This window comes from Martes martes (genome assembly GCF_963455335.1).
Source record: "Martes martes genome assembly, chromosome: 1".
Lineage (NCBI taxonomy): Eukaryota > Metazoa > Chordata > Mammalia > Carnivora > Mustelidae > Martes > Martes martes.
Window position 1 is genome coordinate 25,577,178 of NC_137888.1, and position 23,912 is coordinate 25,601,089.

The following is a 23,912-nucleotide window of genomic DNA, read 5'->3' on the forward strand; positions in this document are numbered from 1 at the left end:
CTGGGAATGTGAGCCAACTGCATTCTTCCCACTGTACCTGCCCACTCCAGGGTCCACAACAAAGAAATTCTGATAACAGGTATAGTCGGTACATTACGGACCAGTTAAAATTCCATCTCTATCTCAACTCAATGTTTCCTGGAGAATGTGTTAAATAAAAGAAGATTCATAGAGTTATAATCCCAGGTATGCCTGGGCCTGGGATAAGAGTTCAGACAAGTTATTAAAATGTTACCTGCTTTCACATTTATGAGAAAGAAAGGTGACTCCATGTTTAGTAAATGAAGACACAGAAGCTAGAATTCCCAGTGTTACCATATTCTCTCTCCTGGTTCCCTATTCAGGTTCAGTGGCTTTCATACCACAGGAAATATTTTGAACCAGGGCCATTCAGGACGAAGTGCCTTTTACCAGGACTTCCTTGTGTACGCACTCAACAATGCTGTCAGTGGAAGGCAGTCTTACCAAAGACAACCCCTGAAGTTGCCACTGGAGTGCACGAGAATCCACATCCTTGCTCCTAGTCTCCACCAGCTCTTACACTCATTCTTTAGAAAAGAGTGGTGTTTTAAAGGAGTCTGGAATCCAACACCTCTAACTTTTGCACCCTCCCCACCACCAATCACTTCTCTAAAACAGAAGGAATGAGACAGAGTTGATGTGGGTGGAGAACTGCCTTGATTGGTTACTCTAGGGGTATGCCAGGCAGTTCCAGAGACCCAAATTTCCTTCCAAAAATGGGTCTCCAAGTGAAACCTAAAACAGGACACCTTAGGTCACAAAACAGGGGAATTTCCTATCATAAAACAGAGCTAGACAACTGTGTTTTTCTACATGGTAGCCATTGTACTTCTGGGTAAAGTCTACCATGTTAAGACTTTAGAAGTATACTTATAAACAATAACCTTTCAGTTTCTCAGTTGGAAGGAATTAAGACTGCTTGTGCACAACCACAGAATCTAGAGAAGAATGAACACTGCAGTCTTTGGCAGTTTACTAATCTCCTTCTTAACTGTCATAGAGAAAACAAGACAGCCTAGTGATCATCTGTCTAATCCCTTTACCTTAAGGATGAAAAACAGTGATGCTCAGAGAGGTTAAAATAATTATCTGATGGGGTGCCTGGGTGACTCAGTGGTTAAGCCACTGCCTTCGGCTCAGGTCATGATCCCAAGGTCGTGGGATCGAGCCCTGCAACAGGCTCCCTGCTCAGTGGGAAGCCTGCTTCTGCCTCTCCGACTCCCTCTGCTTATGTTCCCTCTCTCTCTGCCTGTCAAATAAATAAAATCTTTTAAAAAATAAAAAAAATATAAATGATTATCTGATGTCTAGTGGCCTTATCCCCTTAATATTTGTTCTACCATGTTCCATCTTCTCTGTTCTAAATACTCCAAGTATTCATCATAGAAATCTCATTTATTAAAGTTACATAGTTTGAAAAAAGCTTGAGGTGCCCATAACAACCACTTCTGAACTGAATGGAATAGGATAGAGATTTAAGGATAATTACATCTTTTTGTGTTTCCAAAGGTAGGCTGAGGCCAAGGCAAATCTAAGAAAAATACCAAAAAAACCCCACCTGGATTTCCTAAAGCCTGCCTGGGGTTCTTTTTCCATATCACAAAACTCTTTCATTTGCCTTTAAACTCTTTCATGAATTTCACAAAGAAGCTGATCACCTCTTATATTTTTAATCCAAAAAATGGTGCTGGTTTTATGTTATTTGAGGACATTAGGATTACTTCAAATGCTGCTACTACAGAACCATGTTGTATTACTCTGGTAACAAGTAACATTAATACAAACAATTTACCAAGAACTGTCAGCTGAATCTTCTTATTTCCAACACCAGGAGCTTTTTTCACTTTGCACTGATACGTGCCAATATCCGACAACCGTAAATTTGTTACATTTATTGATGCGTCACCAGATTTGAGGTCACTACTTGTAAAATGTACTCGTCCTTTCAGATCTTGATAGTAGTCGTCATAAATTTTGTCTCCAGAATATAAAATAATCTGAAATAAGACAGGGAAAAAACAAATAAGCAAACCCTCTGTCCCATTAAAGGAGCTGTGGATACACCATGGTACTTTCTGTAGGATCCAAAAAAAGAATAAAAACACAGTATCATCAGGAAAACTATAATTATTCAAATCACATATTAAGAAAACAAGACATCACAGGGTGTCTGGCTGGCTCAGTCAGTAGAACATACGACTCTTGATCTTGGGGTTCTAAGTTTGAATCCCATGATGGGTGTAAAGATTACTTAAAGATGAAATCATGGGAAGGGCTGTGCTCTAGAGGGGCTCAGTCAGTTAAGCGTCTGCCTTCAACTGAGGTCATGATCCCAAAGTCCTGGGATCAAGCACTGCGTCAGGCTCTCTGCTCAGCGGAAAGCCTGCTTCTCCCTCTCCCTCTGTCCCCCCGTTTCCGCTTGTGTGGAGAGTGCACTTGTGTGTCCCCCAACCCTGCTGGTGCTCTCATTGTCTTTCTCAAGTAAATAATGTGTTTTTAAGAAATAAATCTTTTAAAAAAATCAAATCAAATCAAATCTTGGGGCACCTGGGTGGCTCAGTCACTTAAGCATCTGGCTCTTGATTTTACTCATCATGATCTTAGAGTCCTGAGACTGAGCCTCACATCAGGCTCTACACTGAGCATGAAGCCTGCTTGAGATTCTCTCTCCCCTCCCCCTGTCCCTCAACCCACTTGCACTCTCTCTCTCAAGAAAGAAATTTAAAAAATAGTAATAAATAAAATCTTAGAGAGAAAGAAGGAGAAAGAAAAAGAAAGAAAGAAAGAAAACAGAGATCAATGGAATCCTTGAGTATGGTCGCACACTTTCATTTTAAATGGAAAACCAGGAGCCACTCACCAGTGGACCTGAAGAGGCTGCTGGCAGCGAAAGCAGCGGCTCCAAAAAGAAAAAGCTCCAGAAGTTCTCCCAGGCAGCTCACAGTGGACATTTACCCGGGTAAGGCATAACCCCCATGACATTCCCCAACCCATCCTTTATATCCCAATAAAAACAAATTCACAAGAAAAATTTAATAAATAAATAGGAAAGCCAAGACCCAACGTAAGTAATACAGCCCTACGTAAGAGAGTAGTTTAGTTGGACCGGACAAGAGCACAGATGTGTGAATTCCTATGCACGCTGCTTTTCGGCGGTCTCAGAGCTTACAGCATGTCAACCAAATGTATAAAATCAGGTAAATACCACCACCCTTATTCCCCGAAAAATGCTTGTGATAATTTACGGGTAGACTCTAACAACAACAAAAAAGACATTTTTTTTTTATCTTAATACAAAGTCGGAGGCACTTGAGGGTTCTAGACTCTAAAAGACAAAGTTATAAACCTCTTGGGATATATGTGCCCAGGGTAACAGGACCTTTCAACTAGTCTTCTGAGACAAAGAGCAAAGACCCCTTTCTAATTCCACTGAATTTTCTGGACCACTGTTACAAGCTTTAATGGAAATAACTAAAGGCTAGATTTAGAGGGAAAATAAAATTCTGTGTTAAACTTGGCTTGGAGAAGAATTACAATAGTCATCTCTATCACCCAAATTAACATACTTGATAATTTTTTCACACTTGCTAACGAAATCCTTCATTCTGGTCACCTGAGACCTAAGGGTCAAAGAGCAGCGGCACCAAACTCAAGTAATAATCAAAGAACATGACTAGTCTATATCCTGCAAGTAATTTTTATCTAAGATGTTAATTATGGGCAGTATAACCAGAATAGCAGTGTCCTCTGCAGGAATTTCTTGATGGCAGGGACTTGGGTTATTTTCGGTATCATCACCCCTTGTGATGCTAATCCCACCCTCTGTCCACTAAATTTTAAAATGTATATATTAAATGTCTGCACTCAATACCAGTTTGCTAAGTAAATAAAAGCAGCAGTTGAAAGGTCCAGAGCTGACTCAAACGAGGCTGTCCTATCCTCCTCCGCACTGAACTAGTGACTCCCTTGTTCAGTCTACAATACTCAATCCCTCATTGTGTTATAAACACACTTTAGCAGCTTTTTAATGAGTCTGACAAGATGCATCCTCACTGTTAGTTATTTTGTAAACTCTCTTAGTATTTTCCCAAGGAAACAGTACCACAACTGCAGTCATGCGACAGAGAACTAACATCGACCAGGCAATTCTGATTCCTCTTCACAACACTGCAAGGATGGTGTGGCGCCGTCCGCATTTAACCCTGAAGCTGAGGAGAGCAATGGCTCTCACACACCAACTTTTGCAAAGTCCCACAGCTAAGATGCAAACCACATCTATTTGACTTGCTTTGTTTATGGACTTGGCACTGAATTAATTTTTACAGGACTTTTAAACTTATAAAATCCTTATGCATTCTCATCACAACCATGAGAGGTAGGTGTCTTTTTCCTATTCTACAGGAAGACAGAGGCTTATGAACCACGGGAGGCAGTGTGGGATCATGCCAGGGATCATAAAGTGCAGTAGGAAGCGAGAGAGACCTCAGCTCAAACCCCATCTGCATCTGTTGCCAGCTGTGTGACCCTGGGCCTCCATTTCCTCTTCTTCACATGCATAAAAATTCTCATTGTAGGGTGTTTTAAGGCTTAAAGAACAATATATAATTCAAATCTATAAAACACTTCCCAGCATATGTTAAGTGCATAGCACATGGTCCCTGTTTGCTGACTAAAGAGATCACACAGGGAGTGAGGATGGCTAACTTCTCCAGCCCGGTCCCCTGCTACAGTCAACTATTAGTTTAACTAAATTAAACTAAATTAAATTACTACTTAATAATACTTAATACTTCATAATTAGGAAAATTTCCGTAACGGTATTTTGCTATTTCATTTTTTAGATTAAATACTTTATAAATTGTTTTGCTATGAAGATTTTGTTTTGCTTTTTAAGAAATTATTCAGGATATTTAACTTGAAGAATATGGAAAACAGACTGTTGTGAATATGTATTTGCATTACACTGTTACACTCGAGGACCCTTATACTGGTAAGAGAATCCTTGTGTTAAAAAAATGAATTCTTTAAAAAAAATTAAAAAGTAAAACAAAAACAAAAAGACGAATTCTAATTCTTCACAAAGTCTCGTTTACTTGCTGTCCCCTAACACATTATGCATATTCCTGCCATGCTATCTATCAAGCCTTCTCCACATACCCTCCTCCTACCACTCCCTGACTCACATGTCCAACTCCAGATTTTCAGAACATTCCTAAGCTCCTCTTCTTCTTTAAAGCCCTCACTAAGAAATCTTAAGTCAGAGGCGCCTGGGTGGCTGGCTCAGTGGGTTAAAGCCTCTGCTTTCGCCTCAGGTCACGGTCCCAGGGTCCTGGGATTGAGCCCCGCATCGGGCTCTCTGTTCAGCAGGGAGCCTGCTTCGCCCCCCCTCTCTGCCTGCCTCTCTGCCTACTTGTGATCTCTCTCTCTGTCAAATAAATAAATAAAATCTTAAAAAAAAAAAAAAAAATCTTAGGCCACTTAACCATTTCATCCATTACACGCACGTCCTCACTTTCCATCACAGTGACTGCCTTCCTCACCCAGACCACAAGCCAGAGAAGCCTGGGGCTTTCTACATAGTCCCCACCTCTGCCTGTGTGACCAGCACAGTGACGGACACCTAAGAAGTTCAACGGACATCTACTAAGTGAGCAAGCATTTAGCGAACTTACCACTTGATCCACCTTCTGATTATCAGCTGGTGATAGCAGCCACTCGATGTCCAGTGGTCCCTGGTCTTCTGGACTAAGGGTAAATTTGCACGGCAAATAAGCAGTTTCTCCTTTGGCCTTTTCAATCATCTGATCAGGAGTAGTGATACTCAAACTGCTGGTGAAATCTGGAGAAAGAAACACGCACAGGGACTAAGCATCCGCTGTTAGGCCAGCAGCACACTCACCGCACCCCAGCTGTTCAGTAGAACAGGGTGTGATTTGTGTCCAGAGTGATGAGGTTCAAGCTCAGCGGTCCCCAGTTTTCAGTTTGTGCCTTTGTAGAAATGGAATGCCAATATTAGTATCATCTTATTCGATACAATTTCCTTTAAGAGCATTGTGAATCTCCCAACATCATATGAGATACAAGTTTCTATTAGTAGAGGGTATCCTATATCCAAGCAGATGTTTAAAACTCAACTTAGCTAGAGTCTCTAAAAGGTCAGTTATATTGTACTAACTCAGGGCTACATTAATTCCTACTTGTCACAGTGCCAGACACACTGGTAACTCTTTCTGCTGGGGCACATGCTGATGGATTTTGACAGGTTTTCTTTCTTTTTTTTTTTATTATTAACATATAATGTATTATTTGTTTCAGGGGTGCAGGTGGGTGATTCATCTGTTTTACACAGTTTACCGTGCTCATCACAACACATACCCTCCCCAATGTCCGTCACTCACCTACCCCATCCCTCCCACACCCCTCCACTGCAGAAACCCTCAATTTGTTTCCTGAGATTAAGAGTTTGTCTCCCTCTCTGGTTTCATCTTGTTTCATTTTTCCCTCTCTTCCCTTATGATCCTCTGCCTTATTTCTCAAATTGCACATATCAGTGAGATCATATGATAACTGTCTTTCTCTGAATGACTAATTTCGTTTAGCATAATACCCTCTAGTTCCATCCGCATCGTTGCAAGTTGTATAGATATATGTGTATACACACATATATATACACATATATACATATGTATATGTATATACATATATACATATATATACACACATAAATCTATACAATTTGCAAAGACGTGGATATACACATATATATGTATATATACACATATATATATGTATATATGTACATGTGTATGTGTGTGTGTGTGTATACACCACACCATCTTTATCCATTCATCTGGAATCTTGACAGGTTTTCTACCAAGGTTTCTTTAATTCTAAATTTTTATTAAATTAGAGGGGCCCAGCTGGCTCAGTCAACAGAGCATGGGCTCTTTATCTCAGAGTCATGAGTTCAAGTCCTACACTGAGCAAAGAGCTTATGTTAAATAAATCTTTATTAAATTAGATTCTATAATTTTTACTGAATGCTTAAAAATACTTTTTTTTTTTTTTTTTTTTTTTGAGAGCAAGCTGAGCGATGGGGAGGGGAAGAGGAAGAGACAGACTCGGGCTTCAGGCCCAGTGCCTGACCTGGGGCTTATCTCCTCAATCTCAGTCATGACCTGAGATGAAATCAAGAGTCAGATGCCTTTTTTTTTTTTTTAAGAGTCAAACGCTTAACCAACTGAGCTACCCAGATGCCCCTTAAAAATATTTATAAGCAATAAATCTGATGACAACTCAAAGAGAAGAAATGCCATCAATTTAGGTATTTTTGAATTTATCAAATAGTTGACTTTAATTATCTTTAAGACTTTTCTTACTGTTCATCCCTTCCCATCTCTCTTCTGAAAAAGTCCATCATATTCTTATTAAAAAGACATCTTAAAATTCTGTTACTTATCCTGGAATCTGTATTCTATAAAATTTCTACTTAGATCACAGAGAATAAATGCTGAATGGCAATATTTGAAAAGTATATAAAAACCAAAATAAGATGTCCTGAGGCCCAAAAATTCCAAGACTCTTCTGATTGAGTCTATTAAAGGTGGTTTAAATCCACTGTATCTTTATAAGAACTGAACAATAAGCCTCCCCTTTGCTGCTAATGGTTTACTATAACAAAACTAGTATCATTTACATGCAAAAAAAGGTAAAAGTAGGGTACAAGCATAATGGTAGTTTCTGGATATATCAGAGAAAAAATACTGAGTTTATAATCCTTTCACATTTTGTTTTTCAAGAGAAAAGCAATTCTGTTCATAACAATTCACATAAAAATAGGTTTACTATGTATATAAGATCAAAGTTTGAAAAAGTCAACAATTTGATATAAAATGTAAATTTAGTATGTAAATAAACTACCACACAAAACTTATTTTTTAAACTATTTACACTGGAAGGTTTGCATAGTACTAGTTTGTCACATCTGTTTTCCTTGATAATCCAACATTTTCCGTATGCAGAACCTTAGTCCTCAAATGGTCATTCACTTGGTCCTCCCCATCACCCAACACTGCCTTGCAGAGCCGGAGGATGATCTGGAAGAGGCCCTAAGCACTGAGACTATGGTACTGAGGACTGCCTCTCTCCCCTTTCCTTTCCCTGCTGCCACCAAAATACTAACATCTTATAGAAAAATTAAGAGTAAGTAAATCAAGTCCTTATTATTTTGAGGTTGTTTTTCAAATAATAAATCCCAACAGACCAAACCAAAATGAAGAATTAAATGATTAGCCATCCCAAGATCCCTTCATTATCCCCAAGAAAGCGTAATACATATTGACTGTCACTTGTAATAAAATGTTAATAAAGTTGAAGCCAATAGATTGAGAATGAAAGAAGTTACATTCAAACCACTTATAATTCAAGCACCATTATAAGCTTTTAATCACATTTAAGTGCACTTCTCAAATAGCAGATCGAAACTGGACACAAGACTGCTCCCTTAAATCGGAGGCTGGCCTAACTCTGACCAAGAGAATATAGTCTAAGTGCTGCTGTCTTGAGTTCCGAGGTGAGACCTCAAGTGACCTTACTGCTCCCATCCTCGCCCTCTCCAGACCCCTGCCACAGAGCAACCAAACCAAACAGGAGAGAACAGAGGTGTTCAACAGCTACCCTAGAACCTCCAGCCCCAGTTCTAGACCAGATGCCTACAGCCCCATGAGCTACCAGAACTTCCCATCTCAGCCTGGCCTAAACTGGGAACCCACAGGATTACGAAGCAACACATAATTTTTTGCTTTAAGCCTTTAGAGTTTGGGTTGGTTTGTTACACAGCAAAGACGGATGACAGACCATCCAAACCCACTGATTCAGCCCAAATGGACTGTTTAATATCCTAAAAAAAGGTCCATTACTATTCCAATCTCCACTTTATGTCCACAATTCTATTTAAAATTATAATTTGGTATTTATGTGTATAATCTCAAGTGTTTCTCCTGAATTAATATTCAATCCTCTGAATAAATACTTTCTATCATTTCTGATAAACTCAGTTCCAATTCCTACCTCACTCACTTAGGCATTCTCCTACCTCTCTAGCCTACAGTGATTTTTCTTTCTGTTTTCCTACAAATATTCACTGTACTTTACTTTCTGCTACCCAATCACCCATTTGGCACTTATTTAGTATATACTATCTTAGTTTTTTTTTTTTTTTTTTACTTTATAAGCTTTATTGTGAAGTTGACTTAGGTAGCCTCCAAGGTTTCGTCATGTGTTCTAGATGTGGACAAGCTTAACTTCTTCCCATACCTTGATTTTTAAGTAAATTAAAATTCCATGACCTGATTTAAATCATTAGCTCCAAAGGGGTTTGAAAATTTTTGTGGCTACCTCTATCTCCTGTTGTACTTCCTTGCACATTAGTAGAAAAGAATTGGTGACTAGATTATAAATTTGATCAGTTTTATAAAGGTTGAAAAAGAGTATTAATCTACCAGAAGTTGTTCCTGCTACTTGAAGACCTCCTTTCCATGGCTACTATAAGTTGTTACTTCCATTTAATTTGTTTGGGTATTGATACTTTATGTATTAAGGTAAGGACAATCTGAGTACACCCCAGAATGAAAATTCCGTTCCAAAGTGAATGAAGACATAGCTCAAAAATATCAAGCCAGAATATACAAGAAAATGAAATTTTATTAAAAAAAATTAAAACTTTCTGGTTCCTCTGTGCTTTTTGAGTTTTTATTTTATAAAATCAAAAAAGTTAAATGACACCAAATATCTAAATGTGTATTCAATTCCTCCTACTTCTACTGCAGTCATTAGAATAAAATGCAATTCAATTTCATGATAGTATCTTTCATTCTTTCTTGTTTGACACATAAAAATTACTTTTATCTTAAAACACTACCTTGGAAACAGTTACATATGTAAAAAAACGATCTGCAAAGATATATCCCAAACTGTTAAGAGCAGTTAGTTTTTGAGAACTGAGATTTTAAGAAAGGTGACTGCCCATTTCTGCTTTATACTGATATTTTCTTAATGTGTGTGCTGCTAAAAAAAATATTAAACGGATTTTTAAATGGCTTTCAGCATTTTTTTTCAAATGTTTAAAAGATCCAACTGCTCTTCAAAGTGTTGCACTAGAAATGAATTAAAATCTCAAGATTGTACAAAACAGTTATTGGGTTTCCTAGCAACACCGAAGGGGCTCTTTGCACAGAGGCATAGTTTTTCAAGTGTTGAAGTAAGCAACAGTCACGAATTGTAGGAGACAAAAGGCTGACACTCAGTCCCATGCAGTGTCTCCAGGGATTCTTTCCTAATAGGTGCTGCCCAATTCTATTTATGCAGCAAATTAAGTGATAATTTAAACTGCAAACTACTTGCAGGTTCAAACATGGCCTGAAAACTAAATCAAATAACAAATCTTACAATTTCACTTAAATTTATATTCAGTATGATGAAATATGTAGAACACTATGAACTCCCAGTCTGCAAAATCCAGTCATTAAGTGCTCAGCACTGGATTATGCAAGTAAACACACTGAATCACAACTAATTTTGGCAGTGACTGAAATAACATCTCCCAGTTTTCTGCCTGCTTTTTTTAATCTTCAAATTTCAAACACTTGAATCTTCAGAGTTTCTCTTCTGCCCAGTCTGACTTCTACTGGAGCATCAAAATGACATCAGCTCATCAAAGTATGTTTTTAGCCTTGATGTTATCATCTCCTACCAAGCATGGAAGATCTGTTTCTGCCCTAAGAACGAAGGAGAAAAGAAGATAATGGAAGACTCTATTCCTCTAGCAGGAAGGCAACATTTTGAACTGAGGACCTGCTTTGATCTAACAGACTCCTTCAAGTTTAAGTTACCCATTGACCTGGATGGTCTTCAGGTATCTTTTCCTCCTCACAATCTTAAAATCACTGGAAAATAGAAAGTGCTCATGAAACTTTATGGCTGACTTAAAGAGAGAAAAAAGTAAATGTGAGAAATTTCAATTATGTTTTGAGTAAGTAAAGTCTTAAAAATAGAGAACATCAAAGCTATGGAGGAAAAAAACACAAATTTAACTGTATTAGGTCAGAAAACCAGAAACTTGCTTTTAACAAACTTGCTGAGAAGAGGAAGGTTTTCTGTTGTTCTAACACTTAGGAAACAAAACAGAATAGCTTCAAACTTATTTTTCATGTTTTTACCTCTAACAAAAGGTACTAAATGTGAAGTTTGAGCAGTGATGGTATATGCACAGGGATTTTAAAGATCACTGAGTCCAGGCACTTCTTCTGGGAGGCATTCTTTGTGCCCAAACATGGATTAATTCCTTGTGCCCAAAACTGAATTAGATGCCCTCCATGCACACCTCGTGCAGCTGATGAGGACCTCATCATAAGCACTTTTCCTGCTTTACTGAAGTTGCTACTTTACCGTGTGTCTTTCCTACTCTGTACCCCCTGTGAACATTTCACATTTGATTTCAAAGTCAAAGACTCAGCTAAAAAAGGACAGAAGGAAGGAGAAAGAAAAGAAAAAAAACGCAACTCATAGGCACAAGTACCTTCTTATCAGAGAAGGAAAAGAGATGAAAGATGGTCTATTTCAAAATAGAGAAAAATGAACAAGTTTTAATGCAGCTAAAAGTAAGTGAAAATCACTTGAGACCTTTCTCTATTAAAGATGAAATTAACGGGGTGCCTGGGTGGCTCAGTCATTAAGCATCTGCCTTCGGCTCAGGTCATGATACCAGGGTCCTGGGATCGAGTCCCATATGCAGCTCCAGGCTCCTTGCTCTGCAGGAAGCCTGCTTCTCCCTCTCCCCTGCTTGTATTCCCTCTCTCACGTCTCTCTCTCTGTGTCAAATAAATAAATAAAATGTTAAAAAAAAAAAAAAAGGACGGAACTACAACAAGGCATCTAGAACCAATCAAACATGGGAAATCGAAGAAATGAGAGGAAGCGCTGAGGAGAAAAAAGTTTTAAGTCCTACTGGTGGAGTACTTGCATTTGTGCAGCTGCCCACTTCTTCCCCTGCTCTACCTTCTCCAACTGACAGCAACTCTAGCCACTTTTCAAAGTACCTCTTACCTGTCACCTCCTCTCTGAAGCTTTCCCTGTTCTTCACAGGCAGTGTTAATTGCCTGCTCCCAGTTGCACAAGATGTTCCTCTATTGTTGGGAGCTGTTTATGGGGCCTCATCCTAAGCACACACACTTTCACTCCGTTGTCAGTGTCTCGGGGCTTCATTTCTGGAGGGTTATGTCCCAAGCCTCATTCAATAAACCCCCGGAGGGAATCCTGGGTGGCTCAGTTGGTTAATAGCCCAACTCCTGATTTGGCTCAGGTCATAATCTCAGGGTCCCGAGATGGGAGCCCAGAGGCAAGCTCTGCACTCAGCGGGCAGTTTGCTAGAGACTTTTCTCCCTCTCCCTCTGCTCCTTCCTCTGCTCACACTTTCTTTCGCTCTCTCTCTCTCTAAAATAAGAAATAATTAAATTTATTAAAATATTAAAGAAAAAAAAAAACCCAGACCTGGCGTTGGCCAAAACTGATAAACTTTAAGTGGAGAGCAGAGCTCAGAGTAGAGGGAAGATGAAGGAACTGTATGAAAGAGGTGGTGATTAATGGGACACAAAGCCATCAGTCCTTGTGGGAAAAGCGGAAGGAGGGCCACAGGAGACCATGAATCCAGGAGAGCAGAGGAATGCAACAATGATCCCATACAGGAGATACAGCTCAGAAAAAGCTGAACAAACCTGATCATGTACTGATAGTAGCAAAGACTGATGTTTATTAATTTAATACTCACATTATAAGAAATATTAGCAAATCTGATTAAGAAATTAACATGTAAACAACTTTACATATAGTTACATTAAAATGAGAGAAATTGGACACCAAGAAAAATTTAAAAAGAAACCTATTTGTAAACATTCTGAAATCACAACTGTAGCTGAAGAAAACTTACTTGTCCTATTTTTTCAACTACCCTTAAAACATGAAACAAAAATAAAAAATACTACATACTGATGCATGGTTTCTCAAAATATCTGGAGCCACTCCAAAGATATTAACAAAAAAGGGGGGGGAAAGACTAGGGAAAAAAAAGAATTTAAATTTACATTCCAAAACTCTTGCATATTTCTTTGATTTCTTGGGGAGGGCTACATTATGACGACCTTAACCATCAGTGGTTGTAATTTACTTGGTATTAATTCCTTTTAAGAAATGTCAAAGAGGGGGGAGGAGTCAAGATGGCGGAGAAGTAGCAGGCTGAGACGACATCGGGTAGCAGGAGATCAGCTAGACAACTTATCTAACCATTGTGAACACCTACAAATCCAACGGGAAATCGAAGAGAAGAAGAGCAACAATTCTAGAAACAGAGAATCAATCACTTTCTGAAAGGTAGGACCTGCGGAGAAGTGAATCCAAAGCGACGGAAAGATAGACCCCGGGGGGAGGGGCCGGCTCCTGGGAAGCGGCGGAGCAACGGGAGCACAAAATCGGGACTTTTTAAAAGTCGGCTCCACTGGGAGACATCGCTCCAGAGGCTAAACCGGGGGGAAACCCAGGCGGGGTCACAGAAGGACCGGGGGTGTCTGAGGGCCGAGAGCTCGCAGGTATTAGAGCGGGGAAGCCGCTACAGCGACAAAGCCGAGGAGTGAGCTCTAAGCCCGGGGTTACCTTGTGCCGGTCGCAGGCTGGGTGGGCTCAGAGCGCGGGCGGAGGCCACGGAGACAGAAGCGACCTGGCGCTTTTCTCCAGCTCCAGCACTTGACTGCTTTCCTAAGGGCGCGACCGCAGGCCAGGGAGGCGGGGCGGTTGGGCGCTTTGCTCTGAGAGAGCACTGAGGAGCAGAACCCCAAGCTCTCGGCTCCTCTGGGCCGAGAGATTGGGAGGCCGCCATCTTCATTCCCGTCCTCCGGAACTCTACGGAAAGCGCTCAGGAAACAAAAGCTCCCAAAAGCAAACCCGAGCGGATTACTTAGCCCGGCCCCTGGCAAGGGCGGTGCAATTCCGCTTGCGGCAAAGACACTTGAGAATCACTACAACAGGCCCCTCCCCCAGAAGATGAACAAGAAACCCATCCAAAACCAACTTCAGTCACCAAGAACAGCGGAATTCCGCAGCAGGAGAAAGCAAATCTTATCTGGACAAAATGACAAGGCGGAAACACTCACCTCAAAAAAAAGACCAAGAGGCCCTACCGAAGGCTGGAGACCTAATCAATACGGACACTGGTAACATGACAGATCTAGAGTTCAGAATGACAATTCTCAAGGTTCTAGCCGGGCTCGAAAAAGGCATAGAAGATATTAGAGAAACCCTCTCCGGAGAGATAAAAGCCCTTTCTGGAGAAATAAAAGAACTAAAATCTAACCAAGTTGAAATCAAAAAAGCTATTCATGAGGTGCAATCAAAAATGGAAGCTCTCACTGCTAGGATAAATGAGGCAGAAGAAAGAATTAGTGACATAGAAGACCAAATGACAGAGAATAAAGAAGCTGAGCAAAAGAGAGACAAACAAATACTGGACCATGACGAGAGAATTCGAGAGATAAGCGACACCATAAGATGACACAACATTAGAATAACTGGAATTCCAGAAGAAGAAGAAAGAGAGAGGGGAGCAGAAGGTATATTGGAGACAATTATTGGAGAGAATTTCCCTAATATGGCAGAGGGAACAAACATCAAAATCCAGGAGATGCTAAGAACGCCCCTCAAAATCAATAAAAATAGGTCCACACCTCGTCACCTGTTAGTAAAATTTACAAGTCTTAGCGACAAATAGAAAATCCTGAAAGCAGCCCGGGAAAAGAAGTCTGTAACATACAAGGGTAAAAACATTAGATTGGCAGCGGACCTATCCACAGACACCTGGCAGGCTAGAAAGAACTGGCATGATATATTCAGAGCACTAAATGAGAAAAACATGCAGCCAAGAATACTATATCCGGCTAGGCTATCATTGAAAATAGAAGGAGAGATAAAGAGCTTCCAGGACAAATAAAAGCTGAAAGAATTTGCAAACACCAAACCAGCTCTACAGGAAATATTGAAAGGGGTCCTCTAAGCAAAGAGAGACCCTAAAAGGAGTAGATCAGAAAGAAACAGAGACAATATACAGTAACAGTCACCTTACAGGCAATACAATGGCACTAAATTCATATCTCTCAATAGTTACCCTGAATGTTAATGGGCTCAATGCCCCAATCAAAAGACACAGGGTATCAGAATCGATAAAAAAACAAAACCCATCAATATGCTGCCTACAAGAAACTCATTTTAGACCCGAAGACACCTCCAGATTTTAAGTGAGGGGGTGGAAAACAATGTACCATGCTAATGGACAACAGAAGAAAGCTGGGGTGGCAATCCTTACATCAGATCAATTAGATTTTAAGCCAAAGACTATAATAAGAGATGAGGAAGGACACTATATCATACTCAAAGGGTCTGTCCAACAAGAAGACCTAACAATCTGAAATATCTATGCCCCTAACATGGGAGCAGCCAACTATATAAACCAATTAATAACAAAATCAAAGAAATACATCGACAGTAATACAATAATAGCAGGGGATTTTAACACTCCCCTCACTGAAATGGACAGATCATCTAAGCAAAAGATCAATAAGGAAATAAAGACCTTAAATGACACACTGGACCAGATGGACATCACAGATATATTCAGAACATTCCATCCCAAAGCAACAGAATATACATTCTTCTCTAGTGCACACGGAACATTCTCCAGAATAAACCACATCCTGGGTCATAAATCAGGTCTCAATCGGTACCAAAAGATTGAGATCATTCCCTGCATATTTTCAGACCTCAATGCTCTGAAGCTAGAACTCAATCACAAGAGAAAATTTGGAAAGAACGCAAATACATGGAGACTAAACAGCATCCTTCTAAAAAATGAATGGGTCAACCAGGAAATTAAAGAAGAATTGAAAAAATTCTTGGAAACAAATGATAATGAAAACACAACAGTTCAAAATCTGTGGGACACAACAAAGGCAGTCCCGAGAGGAAAATATATAGCGGTGCAAGCCTTTCTCAAGAAACAAGAAAGGTCTCAAATACACAACCTAACCCTACACCTAAAGGAGCTGGAGAGAGAACAACAAAGAAAGCCTAAACCCAGCAGGAGAAGAGAAATCATAAAGATCATAGCAGAAATCAATGAAATAGAAACTAAAAAAACAATAGAACAAATCAACAAAACTAGGAGCTGGTTCTTTGAAAGAATTAATAAGATTGATAAGCCCCTGGCCAGACTTATCAAAAAGAAAAGAGAAAGGACGCAAATAAATAAAATCATGAATGAAAGAGGAGAGATCACAACCAACACCAAAGAAATACAAACAATTATAAGTACATACTATGAGCAACTCTATGGCAACAAATTTGACAATCTGGAAGAAATGGATACATTTCTAGAGACGTATAAACTACCACAATTGAACCAGGAAGAAATAGATAACCTGAACAGACCCATAACCAGTAAGGAGATTGAAACAGTCATCAAAAATCTCCAAACAAACAAAAGTCCAGGACCAGACGGCTTCCCAGGGGAATTCTACCAAACATTTAAAGAAGAATTAATTCCTATTCTCCTGAAACTGTTCCAAAAAATAGAAATGGAAGGAAAACTTCCAAACTCATTCTATGAGGCCAGCATCACCTTGATCCCAAAACCAGACAAGGATCCCACCAAAAAAGAGAATTACAGACCAATATCTTTGATGAACACAGATGCGAAAATTCTCACCAAAATACTGGCCAATAGGATCCAACAGTACATTAAAAGGATTATCCACCAGGACCAAGTGGGATTTATTCTGGGGCTGCAAGGTTGGTTCAACATCCGCAAATCCATCAATGTGATACAATACATTAATAAAAGAAAGAGTAAGAACCATATGATACTATCAATAGATGCTGAAAAAGCGTTTGACAAAGTGCAGCATCCCTTCCTGATTAAAACTCTTCAAAGTGTAGGGATAGAAGGCACATACCTCAATATTATCAAAGCCATCTATGAAAAACCCACTGCAAATATCATTCTCAATGGAGAAAAACTGAAAGCTTTTCCGCTAAGGTCAGGAACACGGCAGGGATGTCCGTTATCACCACTGCTGTTCAACATAGTACTAGAAGTCCTAGCCTCAGCAATCAGACAACAAAAAGAAATTAAAGGCATCCAAATTGGCAAAGAAGAAGTCAAACTCTCACTCTTTGCAGATGATATGATACTATATGTGGAAAACCCAAAAGGCTCCACTCCAAAACTGCTAGAACTTGTACAGGAATTCAGTAAAGTGTCAGGATATAAAGTCAATGCACAGAAATCAGTCGCATTTCTTTACACTAACAACAAGACAGAAGAAAGAGAAATTGAGGAGTCAGTCCCATTTACAATCGCACCCAAAACCATAAGATACCTAGGAATAAATCTAACCAAAGAGGCAAAGAATCTATACTCAGAAAACTATAAAGTACTCATGAAAGAAATTGAGGAAGACACAAAGAAATGGAAAAATATTCCATGCTCATGGATTAGAAGAACAAATATTGTGAAAATGTCTATTCTACCTAAAGCAATCTACACATTTAATGCAATCCCTATCAAAATCCCATTCATTTTTTTAAAGAAATAGAACAAATAATCCTAAAATTTATATGGAACCAGAAAAGACCTCGAATAGCCAAAGGAATATTGAAAAAGAAAGCCAAAGTCGGGGGCATCACAATTCCAGACTTCAAGCTCTATTACAAAGCTGTCATCATCAAGACAGTATGGTACTGGCACAAAAACAGACATATAGACCAATGGAACAGAATAGAGACCAGAAATAGACCCTCAACTCTATGGTCAACTAATCTTCGACAAAGCAGGAAAGAATATCCAGTGGAAAAAAGACAGCCTCTTCAACAAATGGTCCTGGGAAAATTGGACAGCCACATGCAGAAAAATGAAATTGAACCATTTCCTTACACCACACACGAAAATAGACTCAAAATGGATGAAGGACCTCAATGTGAGAAAGGAATCCATCAAAATCCTTGAGGACAATGCAGGCAGCAACCTCTTTGACCTCAACCGCAGCAACTTCTTCCTAGGAACATCGCCAAAGGCAACAGAAGCAAGGGCAAAAATGCACTATTGGGTTTCATCAAGATCAAAAGCTTTTGCACAGCAAAGGAACAGTGAACTAAACCAAAAGACAACTGACAGAATGTGAGAAGATATTTGCAAACGACATATCAGATAAAGGGCTAGTATCAAAAATCTATAAAGAGCTTATCAAACTCAATACCCAAAGAACAAATAATCCAGTCAAGAAATGGACAGAGGACATGAACAGACATTTCTGCAAAGAAGACATCCAGATGGCCAACAGACACATGAAAAAATGCTCCACATCACTTGGTATCAGGGAAATACAAATCAAAACCACAATGAGATACCACCTCACACCAGTCAGAATGGCTAAAATTAACAAGTCAAGAAATGACAGATGCTGGCGAGGATGCGGACAGAGGGGAACCCTCCTACACTGCTGGTGGGAATGCAAGCTGGTGCAACCACTGTGGAAAACAGTGTGGAGGTTCCTCAAAAGACTGAAAATAGAGCTACCCTACGACCCAGCAATTGCACTCCTGGGTATATATCCTAAAGATACAAACGTGGTGCTCCGAAGGGGCACGTGCACCCGAATGTTTATAGCAGCAATGTCCACAATAGCCAAACTGTGGAAAGAGCCTAGATGTCCATCAACAGATGAATGGATAAAGAAGAGGTGGTATATATACACAATGGAATACTATGCAGCCATCAAAAGACATGAAATCTTGCCATTTGCGACGACGTGGATGGAACTAGAGGGTATCATGCTTAGCGAAATAAGTCAATCGGAGAAAGACAACTATCATATGATCTCTTTGATATGAGGAAGTGGAGATGCAAGGCGGGGGGGGTGTTGGGGGGAGGTAGGAAAAGAAAAAATGAAAAGATGGGATTGGGAGGGAGACAAACCATAAAAGACTCAATCTCAAGAAACAGACTGAGGGTTGCTGGGGGGAGGGGGGACGGGAGAGGGTGGTGGGGGGAAATGGACATTGGGGAGGGTATGGGCTATGATGAGTGCTGTGAAATGTGTAAACCTAGTGATTCACAGACCTGTACCCCTGGGGATAAAAATACATTATATGTTTATTAAAATAATAAAAAAAAAGAAATGTCAAAGAGCGGGGCGCCTGGGTGGCTCAGTGGGTTAGAGCTGCTGCCTTCAGCTCAGGTCATGATCCCAGCGTCCTGGGATCGAGCCCCGCATGGGGCTCTCTGCTCAGCAGGGAGCCTGCTTCCTGCTTCCTCCCTTCTCTCCCTGCCTTCCTGTCTGCCTACTTGTGATCTGTCTGTCAAATAAATAAATAAAATCTTTAAAAAAAAAAAAAGAAATGTCAAAGAGTGTCATAAGAATTACTATTTTAATGTTAAGAAACAAACTGGGTAAATCAGGAACTGATCCGTTTAAGGGACATGTTGATCAGGACAAGTGTAATTCTGTTGTGTGTATCTGATAACAAATACTACGGATGCCTGTGTTAGCCATCAAGTCTCTAGGATATTCCAATTACTGCAAAAATGCAACTGCCAGAGCACCTGGCTGCTCAGTCAGCAGAGTAAGTGACTCCTGATCTCAGAGTCTGAATTTGAGCCTCCTACTGGGTGCAGAGTTTACTTTAATAAATAAAAATAAAATAAATAGAAATGCTTTTAACAAATGCAACTGCCATGCTATTTAGATCATTTCCTAGACCCTCCCTCCAACCTGAGGCAACTTTCCTTCTCACCAGGAAGTTGCTTTGGGATTAGCAATTTATAAAAGTCACCTAAATAGTGAGTGTTTCTAGAAAGGAAAAAGAAAAAAAAAAAACTTTTAAAATATGTTAATGTTATAGTTAAGTACTCCAACTAGGCCTTTCAATATTGCTGGGGGAGAGATGAAAAATACTTAGAGGAAGGTAGAAATTACGCCCCTTGCTTTAGAGGTTTTGCTTGTTTAATTCCCACGTGGGGTACCCAGTACAGTTGGTTAATATGTACTATTAAGAAAATAATAAGAAAATAATAATAATAAGAAGAAGAAGAAGAAGAAAATAATACTTACAGTTAGGTAAGTTAATAAGAATGAGAAATGACATTAAGTGGACTTCTATGCTTTTCTATGAAGGGTTTTTTTTTTAAGATTTTATTTATTTATTTGACAGACAGAGATCATAAGTAGGGAGAGAGGCAGGCAGAGAGAGGGAGGAGGAAGCAGGCTCCCTGCTGAGCAGAGAGCCCCCGATATGGGGCTCCATCCAAGGACCCTGGGATCATGACCTGAGCGGAAGGCAGAGGCTTTAACCCACTGAGCCACCCAGGTGCCCCTCTATGAAGTTTTTAAAGTGCAAATTCCAAGCTCCCCGCTCCCCACAGGTGTCCAGGAAGTAAACAGAGATGGAAATGGGGAAATCATTATCTTAACAACAAACAGTAACAGTGACTGGGTGCTTATTATGTGTCAGGCACTTTTCCAAAGTGTATATATATTAACTCTAAATTCTCATAACTCGGAAGGAGGTATGACCATTACCCCATTTTACAATGAAGAAAGAGATACTGAGAGGTATCTAAGCCACTATGGGGAGCAAGATACAAGACTGCCAAGCCACACTGATCCTGTAAGTAGAAGTTCACCAGTAAACACCCTTGAACACAGAGATCTTGTTTTAAAAATCACTATGGGGACACCTGGCTCAGTCGGTTAAGCAGCTGCCTTCTGCTCGGGTCATGATCCCAGGTCCTAGGATCTAGGCCTGTATATCAGGGTCCTTGCTCAGTGGGGAGGAGCTTGCTTCTCCCTCTGCCTGCTGCTCTCCCAGCTTGTGCACTCTCTCTCTGACAAATAAATAAAAATCTTTAAATAAATAAATAAATAGCCCTATGAATCACCAGGAGGTTTTAGACCCTACTCCAATCACCATGAGTGGAGGAGGGTTTGGAATACACACTTTTCTTCTGCTATACTAAACTTCTAAGGAGAAGGAATTTTAGGTAGCACATGGTTCAGGAATTTGGGTGAATCTTTATCTGTTTTTGTTTTGTTTTTTAACTTTATTTTTAAGTAATCTCTACATTCAATGTGGGGTTTGAATTTACAACTCCAAGAGCAAGAGCTGCAGCATTGCTCTACGGACGGAGCCAGACAAGTGCCCCTGGGTGAACTTTTTTTAACAGGAAAATAAGTACCAGACTAGGAATCTGTCATCTGTCACAAACAACAACAACAAAACTCACTATCATTCTGGACATGTTGTTGCTACTTTAGGGCTCACACATAAATTAAGGGTGTTGAACTAAAATATCTATTTCAGATCTAAATAAGTCCTAATTTTAGACAATCAACCAACCAAGAAGTCTTTCCCCGACATCCATCTCCCCCTTCTTCCACAACTCAAGGGCAGTAAGCAGCAGTTCCTGGAGCTCACTTACACGTGCAGACATTCATTTTTGACACATTAGCATACTGAATTATGGAAGCAGTTCTATCCATTAATAGCATGGGCTCCAAAGTCAGATCTGGGTTCAAATTCATACTGAGCTTACTAACTGGTTGGCTATAAGCAAATTTCCAGCCTTTTTAAATCAGTGTTTTTCTCCTAATATTAACAGTAGTAATGCCTACTCCATTGTAAGAATTAAATAAAAGAATGTATGAAAAGCTTTTAGAACAGTTCCAACACAACTCGGTATCATCTTTCTTTCTTTTTTTTTAAAGACTTTATTTATTTATTTGACAGACAGAGATCACAAGTAGGCAGAGAGGCAGGCAGAGAGAGAGGGGGAAGCAGGTCCCCACCAAGCAGACATCCCAATGCGGGGCTCAATCCCAGGACCCCAGGACCATGACCTGAGCCGAAGGCAGAGGCTTACTTAACCCACTGAGCCACCCAGGTGCCCCTTGGGATCATCTTTCAATAAACAGTATCTAACATGGCAATTCACGGTCATCTTACAAGCTTATCACTTCTACTAGGACATAAGCTCCTACTGTTGAGAAGGTATTTTTTAATCTTTTATCCCTCACATTTAGCAGCGCCTTCCATATGGAAAGAACTCAAAATATGTTATGTAAACAAATGACTCTGAAATGTATCTACTATGTTTGAAAAAAGAGCACTAGTGACTTAGGTCAAATCTGATTTAGTGATGGCTCTGGGGAGTTGCAATGGGATGTATCTATCTACAGAGGTTGAGATGTGTGAGTAGAGACAGAAGCAACTACTGTTTTGAGGAACTTGGCTCTCAAGGGTATAGGAGGAAAGTGGTACAGTGTGATGGGGGGTCAAGGAAGGGTTGTTTTTGAAATAAGAAAGGTGGCGCATGTTTATAGGGGTCAAAGGGAAAGAGCAAATAGAATGAAAGGGGTTTAAAAAATACCCACAGCAGAAAACTCAGAGACTGAAGGATCAACACCCCACAAAAGAAAGGTGCCTAGAAAATAGGAAACAAGACAACTTTAAATAAAAATAGAGGGGGGTGGGGGTGCCTGGGTGGCTCAGTGGGTTAAGCCTCTGCCTTCAACTCGGGTTGTGATCTCAGGGTCCTGGGATCGAGCCCCGCATCGCCAGAGCCCCACATCGTAGAGCCCCACATCGAAGAGCCCCACATCGCATTATTGCATCGCATTATCGGGCTCTCTGCTCAGCAGGGAGCCTGCTTCCCTCTCTCTCTTTGCCTGTCTCTCTGCCTACTTGTGATCTCTCTCTGTCAAATAAATAAGTAAAATAAAATAAAATCTTTAAAAAAAAAAAAAAGAATAGAGGGGGGTGCCTGGGTGGCTCAGTCGGTTATGCGTCGGACTCTTGATTTTGGCTCAGGTCATGAATGATCTCAGGGTTGTGAGATGGATCCCCGCATGGGACTCGACACTCATGGGAGAGTCTGCGGGAGATTCTCTCTCTTCTCCTCCCTCTGCTCTTCCCCCAGCTCATGTGCAAATGCGCTTTCTCTCTCTCTCCAAAATAAATAAATACGTGAACCATAAAATAAATGAATAAACTAACTAATTAATAGATAAGAATGAAGGAAAGGACACAAGACTGGTACAATTATGGATAAGCTTATATCCTGAGATACAAGAAATTAAGGGAATTTGTAACTGACAGCCTCTATTTTTCTATTTTTCTATTTTTCTTCTCTGACAAAGGAGGCATACAGCATTTACTTGGAATAGAAGAGGCAGAAAAAACATAGGTAGAGGGTTTCTGGAGACAGTTTCAAGTCTGAAATATCTGTGAAGACGAATGGGAAAGAAAGTGGAGGATTACAGAATGGTATCATGAGTCCAAATGATACAAGTTCATAGTTGATGAAGCTGAGCTTTATCGTACCATTTTTCATTTTATATATTTGAAAACTTCCATAATTAGGATGTTTAAAAAAAATGATATGGCACTATACACCCACCAGAATAGCCAAAATGAAAAAAGACCCTGAGGAGGATGTGGAATAACTGAAACTCTCATACACTATTGGTGGGAGTATCAACTGGCACGATCAATTTTGGAAACCTGCTTGGCAATTTCAACTAAAGCTAAACATAGGTACTACCTTTGGGACCCCATTCACAGGTAGGGAAATGTGTACGCATTTGCACTGAAACACATGAATGAGAATGACAAAGCAGCATTTTTCACAATAGCAAAAAACTGGGAAAAAAGTCCATTAGTAATAAAATGGGTAAATCAACTGTGATATAGTCACACAACAGAATCCCATATAGCAATGCAAATGAATAGACTACAGCTAC

At 39.9% G+C, this 23,912-nt stretch overlaps 1 protein-coding gene across 4 annotated transcripts in view; it reads right to left on the reverse strand.

The window, feature by feature from the left end:
* Positions 1–23,912, reverse strand: part of CXADR (CXADR cell adhesion molecule) — a 61,620-nt gene that overhangs the window by 26,754 nt on the left and 10,954 nt on the right. For all 4 annotated transcript variants that reach the window (XM_080829883.1, XM_080829882.1, XM_080829881.1 and 1 more), the window contains exons 2-3: positions 5,694–5,860; positions 1,814–2,018 (exon numbers count right to left, since the gene is read on the reverse strand). In XM_080829883.1, the coding sequence (XP_080686009.1) occupies positions 1,814–2,018; positions 5,694–5,860 (372 nt within the window). The remainder of the gene's footprint in view (positions 1–1,813; positions 2,019–5,693; positions 5,861–23,912) is intronic.